This window comes from Numenius arquata, chromosome 14 (genome assembly GCF_964106895.1).
Source record: "Numenius arquata chromosome 14, bNumArq3.hap1.1, whole genome shotgun sequence".
Classification (NCBI taxonomy): Eukaryota; Metazoa; Chordata; class Aves; order Charadriiformes; family Scolopacidae; genus Numenius; species Numenius arquata.
The window spans coordinates 834,902-852,064 of NC_133589.1; the positions used below are offsets into that span (position 1 = coordinate 834,902).

The following is a 17,163-nucleotide window of genomic DNA, read 5'->3' on the forward strand; positions in this document are numbered from 1 at the left end:
TACTTGGAGTTGGAAACACTGTCATTTGAAGATCACGGAAAATAACCTGCTCTGTGCAGAGGTGTCTCTGGCTGTGGGGTGTTAGAAACGGGTCTGAGGGTACAGAGTGGCTGAAACTTGTGGTTTTTGTTCCGGTGGGGGTGAATTTAACGTTAGCCGTACCTCGGAAAGGCGTCTTGCCCATGCAAATTCCTGTTAATGGGGCACTTGTAGGTTGCTGAGATGAGTGTAATGTTGCAGTTTTGAAGCCCTTAGGGAGCAGTTGAGGAACGCAGCAGTAGGCTCACTAAAGATTCTCTTTTTTTCAGACGGAGAATGAAGAAAATGTCCTGATTTGCTTAAGAATAATTATTGAGTTGCACAAACAGTTCCGGCCAGCAATCACTCAAGAGGTAGGTTGTAGCTCTTGTATGGTACATAGAACTTGCTGCCAGCCTCTTCCCGGTTGTTACTTTGTTCAATTGCTTTGTTTGTTTGTTGTTTCCTTTTATGTTGGCTGACCTGTTGTGGTAACCATATATTTATTTATTTTTTTTACCATAATTTTTAAGAGGTTTGCATAGTGCTGGCACCCCTGAGAAGGAACAAACTGCTACAGCCTGGTTGGCTTTGCTGTGAGTGTTTATGGGCAATATGGTTAGACTGAGGAATAAAATGCCCACAGAAGGGAAGAGAATTGGTGCCTTTTTAGTTTGTGAAAGGGAGAATCCTGGAAAAGGAATATCATGATTGTGTCATGTGTCCCCCCCAGTCCCAGCCCCCCCCGGCTTCTCTCCTGTGACTCATGGAGGAGTATTTGAAAGTTTGCATTTTTATTCTGTTGCTTTCTTTCCTTGATTTCCACCTGGGACTTGGTTTATGGTAATGATTTCTAATAATTTTGTATTGGAACTATGTTGAGATGATAGGTAAATCGGATTCTTGCCAAGTGCAATTCGACTTAATATTGGCACAACAGGAGGAAATAGGAGAACGCTTTCAGGTTCTTTAGAAATGTCATGAAAAATATATTCTAGTGGTGACTAAAGATTTTTTTTGTAATTGTACTGTTAATACAGAGATTCTAAAATTGTCAATTTTTTTTTTCCTTATGGTAAACTGACTTCTTCCTTCCTAGATCCATCATTTTTTGGACTTTGTGAAACAGATTTACAAGGAACTTCCAAAAGTTGTGGTAAGCTTTTTTATTGCCCTTGCTGTAGTCAGAAAACTAGTTTTTATTTCTTAATTTAATCTTTAAAAGAGATTAACATAATTACTTTTGTATCTAGTGATACAAAGTAAATACCGTTTTAATAAAAATATTTAACAAAAATACATCTAAACATGGAGAAACGTAGACTTTGAATGAGAACCCCTTCTGTTTCTAGCACAGTATTACAAGAAAGCGGAGGCACATGTCTGTAACGAAGCACTGGCCAGCCGACTGCAGGGGTGTCCGTGTGGGTTTGTCGAGGGAAGGGTGAGGTGCTGGATGTAATTCCCAGCAGAGAGCTCTTCAGTGCCTGTCATCTCTGCGGGGGCCGTGTCCTGCTCTCCCTCCCTGACGCAGAGTACCTCTTTGGATTCCGTAACAAAGCACCTCCTGGCTGAGGACACTTTTCAGCTTCTTGCTGTAGGGGCATGAAAACTGCAGGGCATGCGTGTGCTCCTGGTGGAGACTGCAGCGTAAACCTCCTGTGCAGAGAATTAAAACCCGGCTGTACTAACTTGTGGGGAAAGATGGTATGGAGGAGTTCTAATGAGATAAATGCCTTTTGACTATTTCTAGCATTATTATGTCTTTCTTCTGCTCTTTGCTTGTAGAATCGGTATTTTGAGAATCCTCAGGTGATTCCGGAGAACACTGTTCCGACCCCTGAAATGGTTGGCATGATTACAACTATCGTGGTGAAGGTGAACCCCGAGCGAGAAGACAGCGAGACAAGAACAGTGAGTATTGTGAGACTGACTATGTCACAGTACCCCACGTCAGAAGGGCAGGCAAAGGCAATAGGCTTTCTTTTCGCTTGTCTTTCTTATCAAGATTTATGGTAGAAGCTGATTGAAACTTTTCAGGTACTTTCTGTGCAGTTGTAATTACAGGAGTTTTATTTAATACAATACCAAATGGTTTTGTGCTCTTTAAACGTTATTATCACTAAATACAGTGCTGTTAAAATGAGCAGTTTCTTTAAAAATGTATTTCAGATGCTTTTTTGAATTAATAATTGAACTGTTTATAAAACCTGTATTCTTTTTTTCAGCATTCTATAATTCCCAGAGGATCTTTATCTCTAAAGGTCTTGGCTGAGCTCCCTATTATTGTTGTTCTCATGTATCAGGTTAGTATACTGCAGTATTTTGCATGTAAATACTTTTTATTACTGAATGACTTGTGTAACTTCTGCTGGCTAACATTTTAGTAAAAATTAATGTAACATTTTTAGGATTAAAATACGGTCTAAAAATAAGCCACTGAGATTTCTTAATTTTTTCTGATGAGCTCTCACTGGGACTTGTAAATTTCTCTAACAATACTTTATTTTTTTTAAGCTCTACAAACTGAACATTCATAATGTAGTAGCTGAATTTGTGCCCTTGATCATGAACACTATTATAATACAGGTTTCTGCTCAAGCAAGGTAAGAACATTTTAACAATATTTTGACGATATTTGGGATAAACTACTTAAACCTGCCATTCAGTATTGCCCAAAATATTTTTGTCTTATATACTGTGATTTTTGCTTCTATTCTTAACTGCTTTTAATCTCAAAAGTAGCAATGATTATTTGACTTAAAATTATCAAAGTGTTGTAGGTGAAGTAATTGGCAAATCTGAACACTTCCATTGTATGTCACTGATAAAATCCATAGTGGTGCAGTAGATCCCCGTTTATTATTTGATAATGCATTTTTTAAAGTAGAGTTTGACAGAAATTTGCGTTGCCACAGATGTATGTGGTGGAGCCCACGTTAGCTACGACACTTGCTGTCGTTTCGTCTTTACCACCAGTGATACACTTTTGCTCTTCCACGGTATAGTTTGGGTGAAAAAAAATTAAGTTAGGGGGAGCGCAGTGTTTGCTGCTGCTGAACTGGCCTGGCTTTCGATAGGGAGCTGAAATGTACGGCTGCCCCAGCGCCGTGCAGTTCTGCTGAGAGCATAAAGTGCTGGGAATTTGAATGGCAGAGCTTGTTGAAAATGGGCTGTCCTGTGAGGATTTTATTCCCTTACAAAGCAAGAACCTCTCTACAGGATGATGTAATTTGAAACTTCTGTGAATTTTCTGAGTGAAGGTATTACAGAGGAACAAAATGGTAACTGCTGTTCAACTTAATTTCAGGCAACACAAACTTTATAACAAGGAATTGTATGCCGATTTTATTGCTGCTCAGATTAAAACGTTGTCTTTTTTGGCTTACATCATAAGAATTTACCAGGTAGGTAGCGTTTTTATTGCTTTCTTGCTGTTGGTACAAGAGATCTCTAGTTGCTGTACGGCAGGGCGGTGACTAGTGTGACTGCAGTGCGTCAGGGGTGGGAGAGGAGCAGAGGTGAAGACAGGGCAGCGCTTGGTTGTCCTGGCAGGAGTGTTCCCCTGTGAATGCAGAGTGAAAACGGGCCATTCCCCCGGCCCCAGGCATTTATGAATGGCTGTTGTATTTTATTTTTGCAAGTGGACTTCTTAAAGAGAAACAAGTGACTTTTAATTGAATATTATTTTGCAAATATAAAGCATAGCTTTGAAGTATAATAATAATAATAGTCATAATAATTGTATCCATGTTAATTTTTGTTATAGGAATTAGTGGCTAAATACTCTCAGCAAATGGTGAAGGGGATGTTGCAGTTACTCTCCAATTGCCCGGCCGAAACGGCACACCTCCGCAAGGAGCTGCTCATTGCTGCTAAGCACATCTTGACAACAGACTTGAGGAGCCGTATGTAGCACTCTTTAAAAATATATCTGTAAACCAGAAAGATTTCAAGCATTTCTGTGTATTTGAGGCATATTCTGTGTATTTGAGGCATATTGCTTACAGTTTGTTTTGGACTATTACATACTTTGATCATTTTGGGAGTGGTTGTGATTTTTGATTTGCCTTTTTCCTTTTTCTCTAAAAAAAAAAAATAAAATCATTGGAATAAAATAACACGCTCAACAAGTGGCTTTTCTAGCTTTCCAGATACCTATTGTTCCAAGTAATTACCAATTTGATGATAAAAAATGGTGTTGGTTTGTAATAGTGCCTACAGTTGTGTGGATGCTTTAAAATACTAACCTGATGACCTGAGTGCAAGTAGTGCTGTCAAGACCTGATACCATGTTTGATTCAGCTCCGAGCGTTTGCCTCTAGCAGAGGAAAGCTGCTTTTGGTCTGCCTGAATTAACGAGGTTGGGTGGATATGTTCTGTTTTGGCAGAATTGCAAAATTGGAGATGAGTGTACTTTGTGAAATACTAATTTCTGTCTTTCCATCTTTACTATGGGGTCCCCTTTCTTTTCCCTCTGCTAAGAGCAGTTATGGGGCAGTGGGATGTCTTACAGTTATTGTGAGCTCACCAAAAAAAATAGCACACTTCCTACTTCTAGAATTTAGTATTGGGGTCACATGGAAAGCTGTTTCTTCGGCTATTTTTCTGAAGAAATTAGTTTAATTGTTCTACGTTTCTCAGCCTCTCCTTAATAACTTCTGAACTTGACCAGTTTCAACAAAACTCAATAGAGGAGAGAGGTCTGAACTTTAGTGTTTGGGTAGTGAACAAAACCTGAGTGAATGTCTTCATTTATTATTTTTTTTTTTAATTACAGAATTTATTCCATGTATGGACAAGCTGTTTGATGAATCTATACTAATTGGCTCCGGATACACTGCCCGAGAGACACTGAGGTATGACAGACAGTTTGCAATAGCTATCTGAGTGCCTGCCAGGGCTGGCTTCTTTCAAGGTTTATTAGTATTTACAACAATGTCTGTATACTACCCTAAATCTTTGCTTTAAATAACTAATTTTATTAGATTCTAATACTGAAATGGCTTCTGCCGCTGTAGGGAGTGGTCGTTGTTTAACATTGTGATGGTGCAGTGTGGTAGTGTGAGCGTAGGGCAAAATGAGATCAAGAGGTGAATGGAAATGAGTTCGTTCGTTTGAATTGCAGAGCACAACCCAAACAGTGGGCACAGTGAAACAACTCAGTATTTTCCCCATATTTCACAAAACTGCCTAAATCTTGTGTCCAGTGGAAAATCTGAATGAGATTTAAACTGTTTTGTCAATAACTACCTTAACACTCATTTGCAATTGAAAAAATAAATGGGGAGAATACTTAGTTTCTGTGTCTTCAATAGTCTGCTACTTTTTAGGTGCTTTTGCTGGCCAAATTAAAATAATGTGAACTAGGAGAATTATTTTCTCTTGCTTAAGCATCAAATGTATCTTATTGACAACATGTATTAGGTTTAGAAGTATTTGCTCTACTGAATGCTTAAAGCCAGTATTTAGAAATAAATTATTTTTAAAATGTATCAGTTCTCAGAAGGAGGAAGGACCAGGGAGGTGGTGTCAGTGTTGTGGGACTGCGTCTTTGGTGAGACTGTACAGGTTATAATTCTCTTGTGTAATTGAAAAAGCCTTGTGAACTCTGGATTTGCATATGAAAAAAGAAAATTTGGATTTAGAATCTTGGAAATAGCTCCAGGTGGTAATTATTGGTTAAGTCCAATTAACAATGATTTTCATAGTCCTCACTGTGTTGTCTTCATTTCCTGTCCTTGCTGAAGGCCGCTGGCGTACAGCACGCTGGCAGACCTGGTGCATCACGTCCGGCAGCATCTACCGCTCAATGACCTCTCCCTCGCCGTCCAGTTGTTCGCCAAGAACATTGATGATGAGTCCCTGCCCAGCAGCATCCAGACCATGTCCTGCAAGCTGCTGCTGAACCTGGTGGACTGTATCCGCTCCAAAAGCGAGCAGGAAAATGGAAACGGTAGAGATATTCTTATGAGAATGCTGGAGGTATTGATCCGTTTAAAACATTCGATAATAAATTGAGTATCCTATTTTATAGTATGCTGTCAATCACATTTTACTTTCTCTTTTCTTCACAAATGAGAATGTGTAGAAACAGTCTGCATTCTGTAGTTCCTCTATACTGCAGAGAAGGGCTGAAAATCTGAAAATTCAGATCTGAAAATCTGAAAATTTTAAACTGAAACCTTGTGCAGTGTGTCCCTTGTTCAGTATCAGCCAAGAGGCAGAAATGCTGGGGACCAGTGTTCTGCAGGATTGATTATTGCTTTCTAAATCTGATAAGCTGTGTATAACTAAAATTTAAACCTCTAATGTAAACGTCTTTTAGTACATCTGACATACATTACATACATCTGAAATATTGGAGATTTTTATGCATAATAGTAAATATTTATATACTGAAATATCAAGTCTTATTTTAAAAAATGAATTCAAATAGCTTTTAATTTTAAATTTAGTAGAATAGTAGAGAAATAAATTTTTAGTTGATGGTTTTACTAGTTTTTACTTTTGGAACTTTTAATTTAAAAGTAACCAAACTGCTTTGTTGATACCCTTAAAAATGTTTGTTGTCATTGGAATGACTTCAGAAACAATTAGCTGTAAATGTTACTGATCTCAGTGTGCTGACTTGAAGTATTAGTATTGTCAAATTTGGAATGATTTTTGAAGAAGAAACTTATTTTCTTTTTTCTTCCCCCTCCCTGCTCTTTCTTTTGCCTTTCCTCTGTGCCTTAGGTTTTTGTTCTGAAATTTCACACCATCGCCCGCTACCAGCTCTCTGTGATTTTTAAGAAATGCAAGCCCCAGTCTGAGCTCGGGGCTGCTGACGCCGCGTTACCCGGAGTCCCCACAGCAGCCAACGCAGCGCCCGTCCCTGTTCCCTCTCCTGCCCCCGCCACTCCTGTGGCCCCTGCACCGGTGCCTGTCTTTGAAAAACAAGGGGAGAAAGAAAAAGAAGACAAACAGACGTTCCAGGTCACAGATTGCCGAAGCTTAGTAAAAACTTTGGTCTGTGGTGTCAAGACAATCACATGGGGCATAACATCATGCAAAGCTCCTGGTGGTAAAACTGCATAATATTTAATTACCTTTATCTTTTGTAATTCTATGATTAAAACTCTCTAGCGTGAAAGCAAATAGTATTTTTGATGGTTAACTATTGTCTTATTCTTTATCTTCTTTCAGAAGCACAATTCATTCCCAATAAGCAGCTGCAACCTAAGGAGACTCAAATCTATATAAAACTGGTGAAATATGCAATGCAAGCTCTAGATATTTATCAGGTATGTAACCTGCCCGCATAGCGCTTCTATTTACACAGCTACTATGTGTTAGATCTTCTTATAAGCATTTATGTGTCAGCTAAAAGACAAATTTAACGTGTAGCATATTTTCATTAAGTTTTTAATTGCGGGACCACAGCTGTTGGGAAATTCTATGAATTTCAAAGTACTTAACCACTTGCAAGGAACAAGTTATTTTCTGAAGAGCTGTTAAGAACACAGAGTCTGTGTTTATGCAGGCAGCAGAGACTAAAAATACTTCTTTCATGTAGCGGATTAAATCTTTTATTCAAAGAGGTAGTTTAGCTATCAGCTGGAGTGTTCACATGGCTATGTTTATCTTCTGGAGTTACACAAAGTACTGATGAAATGTGAATGTACCTGATTTGGAATTAAGTAACTTTACAAATACCCTGGTACCTCCTCCTGTTGTCTTTTCCCACTTCTGACTTTGTGGTTTAAAAATCTGTGCTGGAAACACTCTATTTTAGTATTTTTATTGTCACTGGTGGCTCTTGTGCCCAGCTTGTAATTGTATGGGGCTTGCATGGGAAACCTGTAAAATCTTAGCTTTTTTCAAAAGGTACTTTAAAAATAGTGGGAAAAAGTTATTCAAATTCTGTAACCAATGTATGTGTTTTCTAAATTGCCGCAGGTCCAAATAGCAGGCAACGGGCAGACGTATGTTCGTGTAGCAAACTGTCAGACAGTCCGAATGAAAGAGGAAAAGGAAGTTCTGGAGCATTTTGCTGGTGTCTTCACAATGATGAACCCTTTAACTTTCAAAGAAATCTTTCAAACTACTGTTCCGTATATGGTGGAGAGAATCTCAAAAAACTATGCTCTTCAGGTATTATGTTTTTGTTTACTTTTTTCAATTGATAATAAACAGCCTGTAGAAAACAGCTTATGCCTTGAAATACATAAGGCTGAAGCGGAATTATAAATAATAATGTTGAAATTAGCGTGCAAGAGTTGAAGCAGTCTATAAAAAATACTTTGTAAAGATGGATTTTTGAGAAAACTTTCCAGACTAAGTGATGCAATCCAAACACGAGCACTTGAGTTTAGAAGGTATGAATGGACTTTATTCTTGAAAAGTATTGAACGTTGTGAAGTTCCTGTTTTGTTCAGGTTGTTGTGTTAATGTTCTGACCTGCTGTTTCACAGGACACAAGTCCTATAATACACATTTAAAATTAAGCTTTGAACTTGAATGCTTAAGTTATATGGATGGCTGTTACCACTGAGGATGACCTGAATCACTTGGGTAGCAGTGGAGAGTGGGAAACAGTTTGTCTTAGTTTTTTGTTTTAAATGGGTAGTGCATCTATCCCTCTGTTCTTTTCATTACAGCAACAACAATTCCTTTGTGGTTTTCTTTTACAGATTGTAGCCAACTCCTTCTTGGCCAACCCTACTACCTCTGCCCTCTTTGCAACGATTTTGGTAGAGTATCTTCTGGATCGGCTGCCAGAAATGGGCTCTAACGTGGAACTCTCCAATCTGTATCTCAAGCTGTTCAAGTTAGTCTTTGGCTCAGTTTCGCTATTTGCAGCTGAAAATGAACAAATGCTGAAGGTAAAGGTCATTTGTGTTAAAAACAAAAAAAATCTGGTTTGACTCTTAATACATTCTTCAGATGTCTGAAGAGACTTGGAGTTATACGCTAACATTTGATAGTCTTTTCCTTCTAGCTTAGAATAAACACCCTTTCAGATACAGGTAACTGTGACAATGGTTTCTGTGCTTAACGCCTTGTTACAGTGGCATTAGGTCAGTACGCGTTTTCTGGGGAGACCGGAGTAGGGACTACTAATTTTCCAGATTCTTTGAAAGGTAAAAGCAATATGAAGCAACACTCATAAGTAATGTGAAGCAGTATTCATATAATCTTGCCTAAATTCTTCTCGTTTGTCATCAGAATCAAGGTCATTTGGATTTTATAGGCTGGAGATCCAATTTAAAGGCTGTGATTTACTACCTGCACGGTTTCGCGCTTCTGTTGTGGTTTTTGTTTCAGCAGGATTGATGATCTGGGCCTTGGGTAGACAATTTAATTGAATGATGAAGGCTATTTGCAGCATTTGCATAGCAATGTAGAAAGCTTTTAGATGTTAATAAAATCCCTAATTTTGTTGCTGTTTGCACATGATTGTGAGAATCCTCGTATTTATCAACTATTTTTAATGATTCTCGCAAACTTACTGTTCTCTGCTCTAGAAAGGCCACCAGTTCTGTAACCATTGTTTTACTTGTAAAAGTTTACTTTCAAAATGAAATTTTAGCATTCCCCAAAATTAAGAATTAGTGATTAAGTTAGATCTGGAATAAATTAATGTTGTGAAATGTCTTCTCTTGTCATTGGGACACATCTGATTTCTGCTGCACACGCCTCACGCTAAACTCTTGTAACGATGGTAAAATTGGTATTCAATTAATCTCCAAGCTTTATTTTTTTATAGCCACATTTGCACAAGATTGTGAACAGCTCTATGGAACTTGCACAGACTGCCAAAGAGCCCTATAACTATTTCCTGCTGCTCAGAGCGCTGTTCCGCTCGATCGGAGGAGGCAGTCACGATCTCCTGTATCAGGAATTCTTGCCGCTGTTACCAAACTTACTGCAAGGTAGAACAATACCTTCTTTCCCCACCCCAGTTTCTGGTCTTTTCATGTAAATAGTAGTAATAAAGTAATAAAGTTACGCAATTAAAACAAAACAAAACTAAAGCCCTAGCCCTGATAAGTAGCTTCTGATTTTTTGCTTAGCAGTTGATCAGATACCTAGAACCTGGCTTATTTTCGTTTCCTGTCAGCTGCTTCAGGCTCCATAGCTTTGGCTGCTTCACAATTCCTGCTGCTCGTTGTTCTGCTTTTTGGTGTGGGGCTGTGGGGTTTTTTCTGTTGTTTCTCTCACTTATTTTTTGCTATGGGTGATGTTGTGAGCACGGAGCATTGCGGGTGGCAGTAGCAGAGGAGCAGCGGTGCCAGGCCCTCGCCGCCGCGGGGGGAAGGATGTTCCAGAGCGGCTCTGGTGGCTCTGCAGCTGGGGGTGTGAGAAATAGAAATGCCAGTGGTGTCAGGCAAAAAGAAATGGAAATAACAATCAGTTTGATTAATTGAGCGTTTGTGCTCGCAAGGACTGTGTTCCAGAGAGACTAAGGATGCACAAGGAAATGGGAACTATTTAAACCTAAGGCAAAGCTCATCGGAACAGTTCAGGGATGTGAAATCCTGTGCCCCCATCTACGGCTCTAGGGACCATCTGTGTGTTTTCTGGGAATCCTTATGTAAAAATCTGTGCCAGTGCAGAAGTGCTGGCTGGGTTTATGGGATATATGAAATCTCGTTGGGGAGAAAAATAAGTTACAGAATATGTTTAGTCTGTATGGGACAGTGAATGTACTTGAACTCATTTAATGTTTCTTTTCAGGATTCCAGATATTTTAAAAACAATTTGTTCTGTGTTGATTCTTTTTTTTTTTTTTTTTTTTTGATACAAGGCTGAGGTTTGAGTCAAATTATCTTTCGGTTTTTCGTCTGCTGTGTTCAAATGCTACTTTATTGAGTCTAGTGTTAAATTTTAGAATATGCATAGATATAATTTTTCTCGTATATGCATATATGCATGTAGCTACAAAAGCACTCACTGCATAAATCCTTAGGTGTAAGTTATCATTATGAATGGTATTTTATTTTGTAAATACGCTATTTACAGAGCTATATGCTGTACAGAATTTAAAAATGTCAGGTTATTCTGAATTCAGGAAATAGCAGTTTATAACAATACACTGTGGACTGTCTTTTTCCTTTGAGTCTATAACTTATCAATCATTTTCAGGGCTTAATATGTTGCAAAGCGGCCTTCATAAGCAGCACATGAAGGACTTGTTTGTGGAGCTCTGCCTGACGGTGCCGGTTCGTTTGAGCTCGTTACTGCCGTATCTGCCGATGCTGATGGACCCCCTGGTGTCGGCTCTCAACGGGTCCCAGACGCTGGTCAGCCAGGGCCTGCGGACGCTGGAGCTGTGCGTGGACAACCTGCAGCCAGACTTTCTGTACGATCACATCCAGCCCGTCCGAGCTGAGCTGATGCAGGTAACGGTGCTGTTTCCTGTTACACCACAAGAGGTCATGGATTCGCTAAATATTATTAGAAATCCATGTGAACCTTTGGTTGTACAAACTTGAAAAATCTGGCAAGAGAACCATACCCGTCTGAAAACGTAGAAGTGAATCAGTCGTTTCTTCCATATCCCCAGTTAGAGGGATGAAGTTAAGACTTGGGGCTCAATGGCAAGAATATTACTACGTTCAGGATGAGTCGGTACAGAAAATGATTAGCATTTGTTAATTTTTTAAAAAACAAACAAGAAAAGCTAGTTACCTTCAGCATATCATGATTGACAGCTGTATGATGTCATATGTACAGGGAAGACGATGTGGCTGAAATTCAGAACAATGTTTAAAATGTGGCTATTTCCCCTAATACGGTGCTTGCATATTGTTTATCCTTTAAATATAAAATCTACTTTATTTGCTTTTTATATTTAAAAACTGTCTCTTTGAGGTTAATTCACTTCAGCCTTAACTTGCCTGCTTTTTTATTTTTAAAAATTCATAATGTTGTTTGTCTAATATTAGTCATAAACATGAAATTACATTTCAATGTGGCAAAGATTTTGCAGCTGATCACAGTAATCTGATGTAAAGCTGCGTTTAGGACAGCCTTGGTACAAAGCACTGGAACTGTTGTTGAACTGCGACTGCTTTTATTCAATCTGGATAGGTATTTTCTGGAAGTTGTGTGGGATCAATTGCCCAGATACAAGAATAAATGTTTTCTGTGACTTTTTTTTACGTTACAACTTGAAAAATGTTGAAGTGAGCCTGGTCTGACCATACAGCATCTCAAATCCGTGCAGGCTTTGTGGCGCACCCTGCGCAACCCTGCAGACAGCATCTCCCACGTGGCTTACCGCGTACTCGGGAAATTCGGTGGAAGTAACAGGAAGATGTTAAAGGAATCGCAGAAACTACAATACGTTGTCACAGAAATCCAAGGACCCAGTATCACAATTGAATTTTCAGACTGCAAAGCATCCATCCAGCTCCCGATGGAGAAGGTAAGGGTTTGGGATGCTGGCAGGGTTATTCAGACAGGGGTGGGATGACTGCTGTTCACTCAGTAAGCAGAAAGATGGTTTTCCTTTCAAAGAAGGAAAATGCCCGCTTCTATTTAACAGAGCCTTTTTCTGCATAATCCTGTTTAAGCATGGATGGCTAGAATTTATTTACCATTGATCAGGAATTGAAATTACTTATTTTGTGCACTCTGAGACATTTTTGATGTGTTTTTTAAATAACACCTGTCTCATTTGTTTTTAATTTCTTCCTTTCTTTTTTTGGGAAGGATAGAAAGTATCTAGCTGTGTTTATATACACGCAAAATAGAAATTTTCTGAAAAGATCTACCCTCCCTTTTCATTGCTTTCATATTTTAAGAGATTATTTGAATTATTCTCAAGTGCATTAAATAAATCTTCTTGCAAAGTAGAAGAGCAGTACTGTTTCCATCAAGTGTTCAGAAGTTGCTTACAGGGACATTTCATCATGTATGACGGAGCTCTTGATTTGCATGGAAAATATGACAAAGTTAATTTGTAAGACTGAACATTTTTGATACCATTTATATATGTCTATGAACGCGTTATATACCTACAGTCTATAGAGATTAGAAACAGCAATTATTGCTGCAGGGAAGGTGAGGAAAATTTTCTTGGGGGAGAGAGAGAATGAAGGTGTACCTCACTCATGACTTCAAATGCTTTCTGACTGTGGAAATAAATATATCTGCCATGAAACTTCGCATTAATACAAGCACAGTAAATGCCATCGGTTTCAAGTCGGCTTTCTCAGGCATTCTCTGCATATCTTAATTTAAGCCGTCCAAATTGCACATACATTTAAAGTTACTTTTAATAAGTATTAAAGATACTGTTCCCTTGATTAATCACCTTATTGTAAATATTAAGAAGTGGGGTTTGGTTACTGTCTGTCTTTTTCTCATCACAGGCGATCGAGACTGCCCTGGACTGCTTGAAGAGTGCCAACACAGAGCCCTATTACCGCAGGCAGGCGTGGGAAGTAATCAAGTGTTTTCTAGTAGCAATGATGAGCCTGGATGATAATAAACATGCTTTATACCAACTTCTTGCACATCCCAAGTATGACAATTCTTTAAACATAAATGTGTATGTAAAATTTATAGTGTCTTTAGAATAACCTAAATTAGAGGCAGTGGTTAGTCTAGGCAACGTGTTCTTCATGGGATTTTTACCATGGGTTTGTCCAGCTTCCTTTTAGCTCAACGTAGGACTCTCCAGTCAGAGGAATTTTGTCAGCATATTATTTAATGCTGGTGACATGTGTTAATGTTTCATACTTTAATTTTCTTCTCCTAATCGCAGTCCAATGTATAATCTGTTAGATATGATCAGACTTTTTAAAAAAATTAATCTTAGTTTAATACATTTAAATGGTTGGAGCATTCTGGTGCTTAATTGTGTTTTAAAGGTTAAGTTAGATTGTGGTGCTTTGCATGTACATCTAACTTCTTACTGAAGTGAGAGAGATACAAAATTTAATTTCATTTAGTGGCCAAGATATAGCACAGTGACACATGTAATCAATGTTTCTCTTAGTGTAGAGGCTTTTTATTGATTTTTTTTTTTTTTTTACATTTTTTAACATTTTAGTCATAGATACTTAATGAGTTTATTGCTTTTAGCTAACTTTGACATCTTTGCCCACAAAGTGTACGCTGACTTCAACTTTTGCAGTGTAGTAAATGTAGCTAAGCAGTATAGTAGCTTTTATAACTTGGACTTGTTAGACTTCACATAAATGCAGCTTTGCAACGAATAGGTTTTGTTGGGTGGTGATTTGATAAATAATGTTTCAATCTTTCAAGATTAAAATCAAATGTCATTTTTAAAAAGGGAAAAATGTCAAAATATTGAAGCTGGCATTGTGTAATTGAGTTGCCGCGTGCTGGCTGTGTTCCTGTTAGTGGTAACGTATGTGGCTTCTGCTGAACCACTGCCTTTAAATGTTCCCATGAAATTGAGCTATCCATCATGTTTGAGCCCAGTGGTTGACAAAATTAGTATGGACTGTGTGAACTGGTCTAGCTCTGTCAAAGTGAGGGGAAAACGGGAGGTGGAGAAGGAGTTAGATATCGAGAGCAAACTTTAATTAAGTACTAGACGATGCTCATGATTGAGCTGCCAGTACTGCGGTTTGGGACTGTAATGAACTTAATCCTGTCTTTCAGCTTTACGGAGAAGTCCATACCCAGTGTGATTATTTCGCATCGATACAAAGCTCAGGACACTCCAGCTCGTAAGACGTTTGAGCAGGCGCTGACAGGGGCGTTCATGTCCGCCGTCATCAAGGACCTGAGGCCTAGCGCTCTGCCTTTCGTAGCCAGCCTCATCCGCCATTACACCATGGTGGCCGTGGCTCAGCAGTGTGGTAAGGAAGGTGGAACAGAGCTCCTGGGGGCTGCCAGGAGAGGCTGGAGAAGTTTATACCTTTTCTAACAGTAATTTGGTTTAAGAAAGTCATGATACTGCAGTTGCTTCTGCGAAGATGTGTTGGGTTTTGTTTGATGGCTGAATTATGTTTTAATTCTTTTGAGCAGTAAAAAATTATTAAGCAAGTTTTAAAAAACAATCAATCACCTAATAATACTTTCAAAATGCTACATCCAATGAAATAATAACAGCTTGGAAGAGTTTATATTTCTAGAGCATTTGTGTGGCTTGATACACAGTTATTTTTGTGGGTGGTCTTTAGTTGGGTTGTTTCCACTCGTGGTTTTGAAGGACCATGAGAGGAGCTAAGTAAAGGTCAGAGCACTACGGTGTCTTCTGTCTGGGAAGAAAACTTTTCACTTGGAGTTGGACTGTGTGACAAGTAAGTTGGGAAAAGACACGCTATAAGCCTGTCACTCTTCATTGTCACATTAATGTAACTTGAATTTTTATGATTCTTCATTTTAATTAAATCTTCTTGCAGGGCATAGTCTAGTGCATGGAGGAAAATATTCATGTAGATGTAATCTTTTTTCTTCTAAGTGAAGAATGCCTTACAATCCATTTATATGCAAATAGACACAGTGCTTACTGGTTTTGCCATCAGCTAGTGAGAGGAACAGTGAAATCTAATTGAAATACTATTCATATTGAAATATCCATAGTTTTATCTTTTTTTTTTTCCTTCCCCAACACAAATTACAGGTCCTTTCCTGCTGCAGTGCTACCAGGTTGGAAGCCAGCCTAGCACAGCCATGTTCCACAGTGAGGAAAATGGGTCGAAAGGCATGGATCCCCTGGTGCTTATTGATGCCATAGCGATCTGCATGGCCTATGAGGAGAAGGAGCTCTGCAAAATAGGAGAGGTGGCTCTGGCAGTGATATTTGATGTTGCGAGCATTATTTTGGGTTCAAAGGAAAGGGTAATTTATTTATTTATTTATTTATTTGTTTATTTATTTATTTATTTTAAAAAATTATTTAAAAGACCTAGTTTCAGCCAATGCTATTTTACTTCTAAAATTTTGGAGGCTACCAGTGAGCTGAGCAAGCAAACTGATACACTTCTTTATTTCCAGGCTTGTCAGCTGCCCTTGTTTTCCTACATTGTGGAACGTTTGTGTGCTTGCTGTTACGAACAAGCTTGGTATGCTAAACTGGGAGGTGTTGTGTCAATTAAATTCCTTATGGAACGACTGCCACTAATTTGGGTCCTCCAGAACCAGCAGACTTTCCTGAAGGCACTTCTCTTCGTTATGATGGATCTAACTGGAGAGGTATTTACTGAATTAATTATATCAAATAGTATGGGGAAACAAACTTTTGTTCTAAAATTCACACAGACTGAACTCTTGTCAATCTTGATTTTACTTAACTTCAGAACGTATTGTATGTTTGATAGTTATGAGTGCATTTTAGTCATTCTAACTTAAACCAAAACCTGAAGTTAGGAATGAGGTCTCTTTTTTCCAAGTAACTGCCAAAGTTGGAATGACACTTGGTTCTTTCAGAGTAGAAATGTATGGGTTATATTCAGATCAGTGAGAGAACACTAGATTCACTGTCACTTGCATGAAAAACACTAGGCTTTTTTCTTCTTTCTGTGTTTAGTTTGAAAGGTGTTGATCTTATCAAAAAGCTGTATGTAGTTATAGATACCTAGAGAATCGGCTGCTTGACGTCTCTGTTGTGAGTCACGGTGACAATGTTGCCAAGGGTTCCAGTGTTTGAGTTCCTTTATAAAGTTGTGTTGCATTCCAGCTCGCAGTTACAGAATGATCAGTGGGAAAACTCATTGAATAATAGTTCTGTTCAAGCTTTATATGTTTTTAGCCGTTTGCCGAGGATTCATCAAATCACTAAGTTCATTGATGAGTAGTGTGTAGATTTGTGATCTTTGTTCTGTACTTACATAATAAAAGTAATCTATGATAATCTATTTAGGTTTCCAACGGAGCAGTTGCTATGGCAAAGACCACATTAGAACAGCTTTTGATCAGATGTGCAACGCCTTTAAAAGACGAAGAGAAAACAGAAGAAATCCTGGCAGCACAGGAGAAGTCTTTCCATCATGTAACGCATGACCTGGTTCGAGAAGTGACCTCTCCAAACTCCACTGTAAGGAAACAGGCCATGCATTCCTTGCAGGTACTTGCACAGGTCACTGGGAAAAGCGTCACTGTGATTATGGAGCCGCATAAAGAGGTGAGCAGGATTACTCACTGAAAGTGAGTTGAAGGTTGTTTACCAGTTTGGAT

General features: G+C 38.6%; 1 protein-coding gene across 3 annotated transcripts in view; it reads left to right on the forward strand.

The window, feature by feature from the left end:
• TRRAP (transformation/transcription domain associated protein) overlaps positions 1-17,163 on the forward strand; it is a 79,902-nt gene that overhangs the window by 5,052 nt on the left and 57,687 nt on the right. For all 3 annotated transcript variants that reach the window (XM_074158805.1, XM_074158806.1, XM_074158807.1), the window contains exons 5-25: positions 309-392; positions 1,118-1,174; positions 1,807-1,932; positions 2,247-2,324; positions 2,536-2,624; positions 3,329-3,425; positions 3,788-3,926; positions 4,799-4,877; positions 5,769-6,003; positions 6,757-7,084; positions 7,207-7,304; positions 7,960-8,154; positions 8,694-8,885; positions 9,770-9,935; positions 11,149-11,405; positions 12,233-12,433; positions 13,383-13,534; positions 14,644-14,843; positions 15,611-15,828; positions 15,985-16,182; positions 16,850-17,110. In XM_074158805.1, coding sequence (XP_074014906.1) covers positions 309-392; positions 1,118-1,174; positions 1,807-1,932; positions 2,247-2,324; positions 2,536-2,624; positions 3,329-3,425; positions 3,788-3,926; positions 4,799-4,877; positions 5,769-6,003; positions 6,757-7,084; positions 7,207-7,304; positions 7,960-8,154; positions 8,694-8,885; positions 9,770-9,935; positions 11,149-11,405; positions 12,233-12,433; positions 13,383-13,534; positions 14,644-14,843; positions 15,611-15,828; positions 15,985-16,182; positions 16,850-17,110 — 3,450 coding nt within the window. The remainder of the gene's footprint in view (positions 1-308; positions 393-1,117; positions 1,175-1,806; positions 1,933-2,246; positions 2,325-2,535; positions 2,625-3,328; positions 3,426-3,787; positions 3,927-4,798; positions 4,878-5,768; positions 6,004-6,756; positions 7,085-7,206; positions 7,305-7,959; positions 8,155-8,693; positions 8,886-9,769; positions 9,936-11,148; positions 11,406-12,232; positions 12,434-13,382; positions 13,535-14,643; positions 14,844-15,610; positions 15,829-15,984; positions 16,183-16,849; positions 17,111-17,163) is intronic.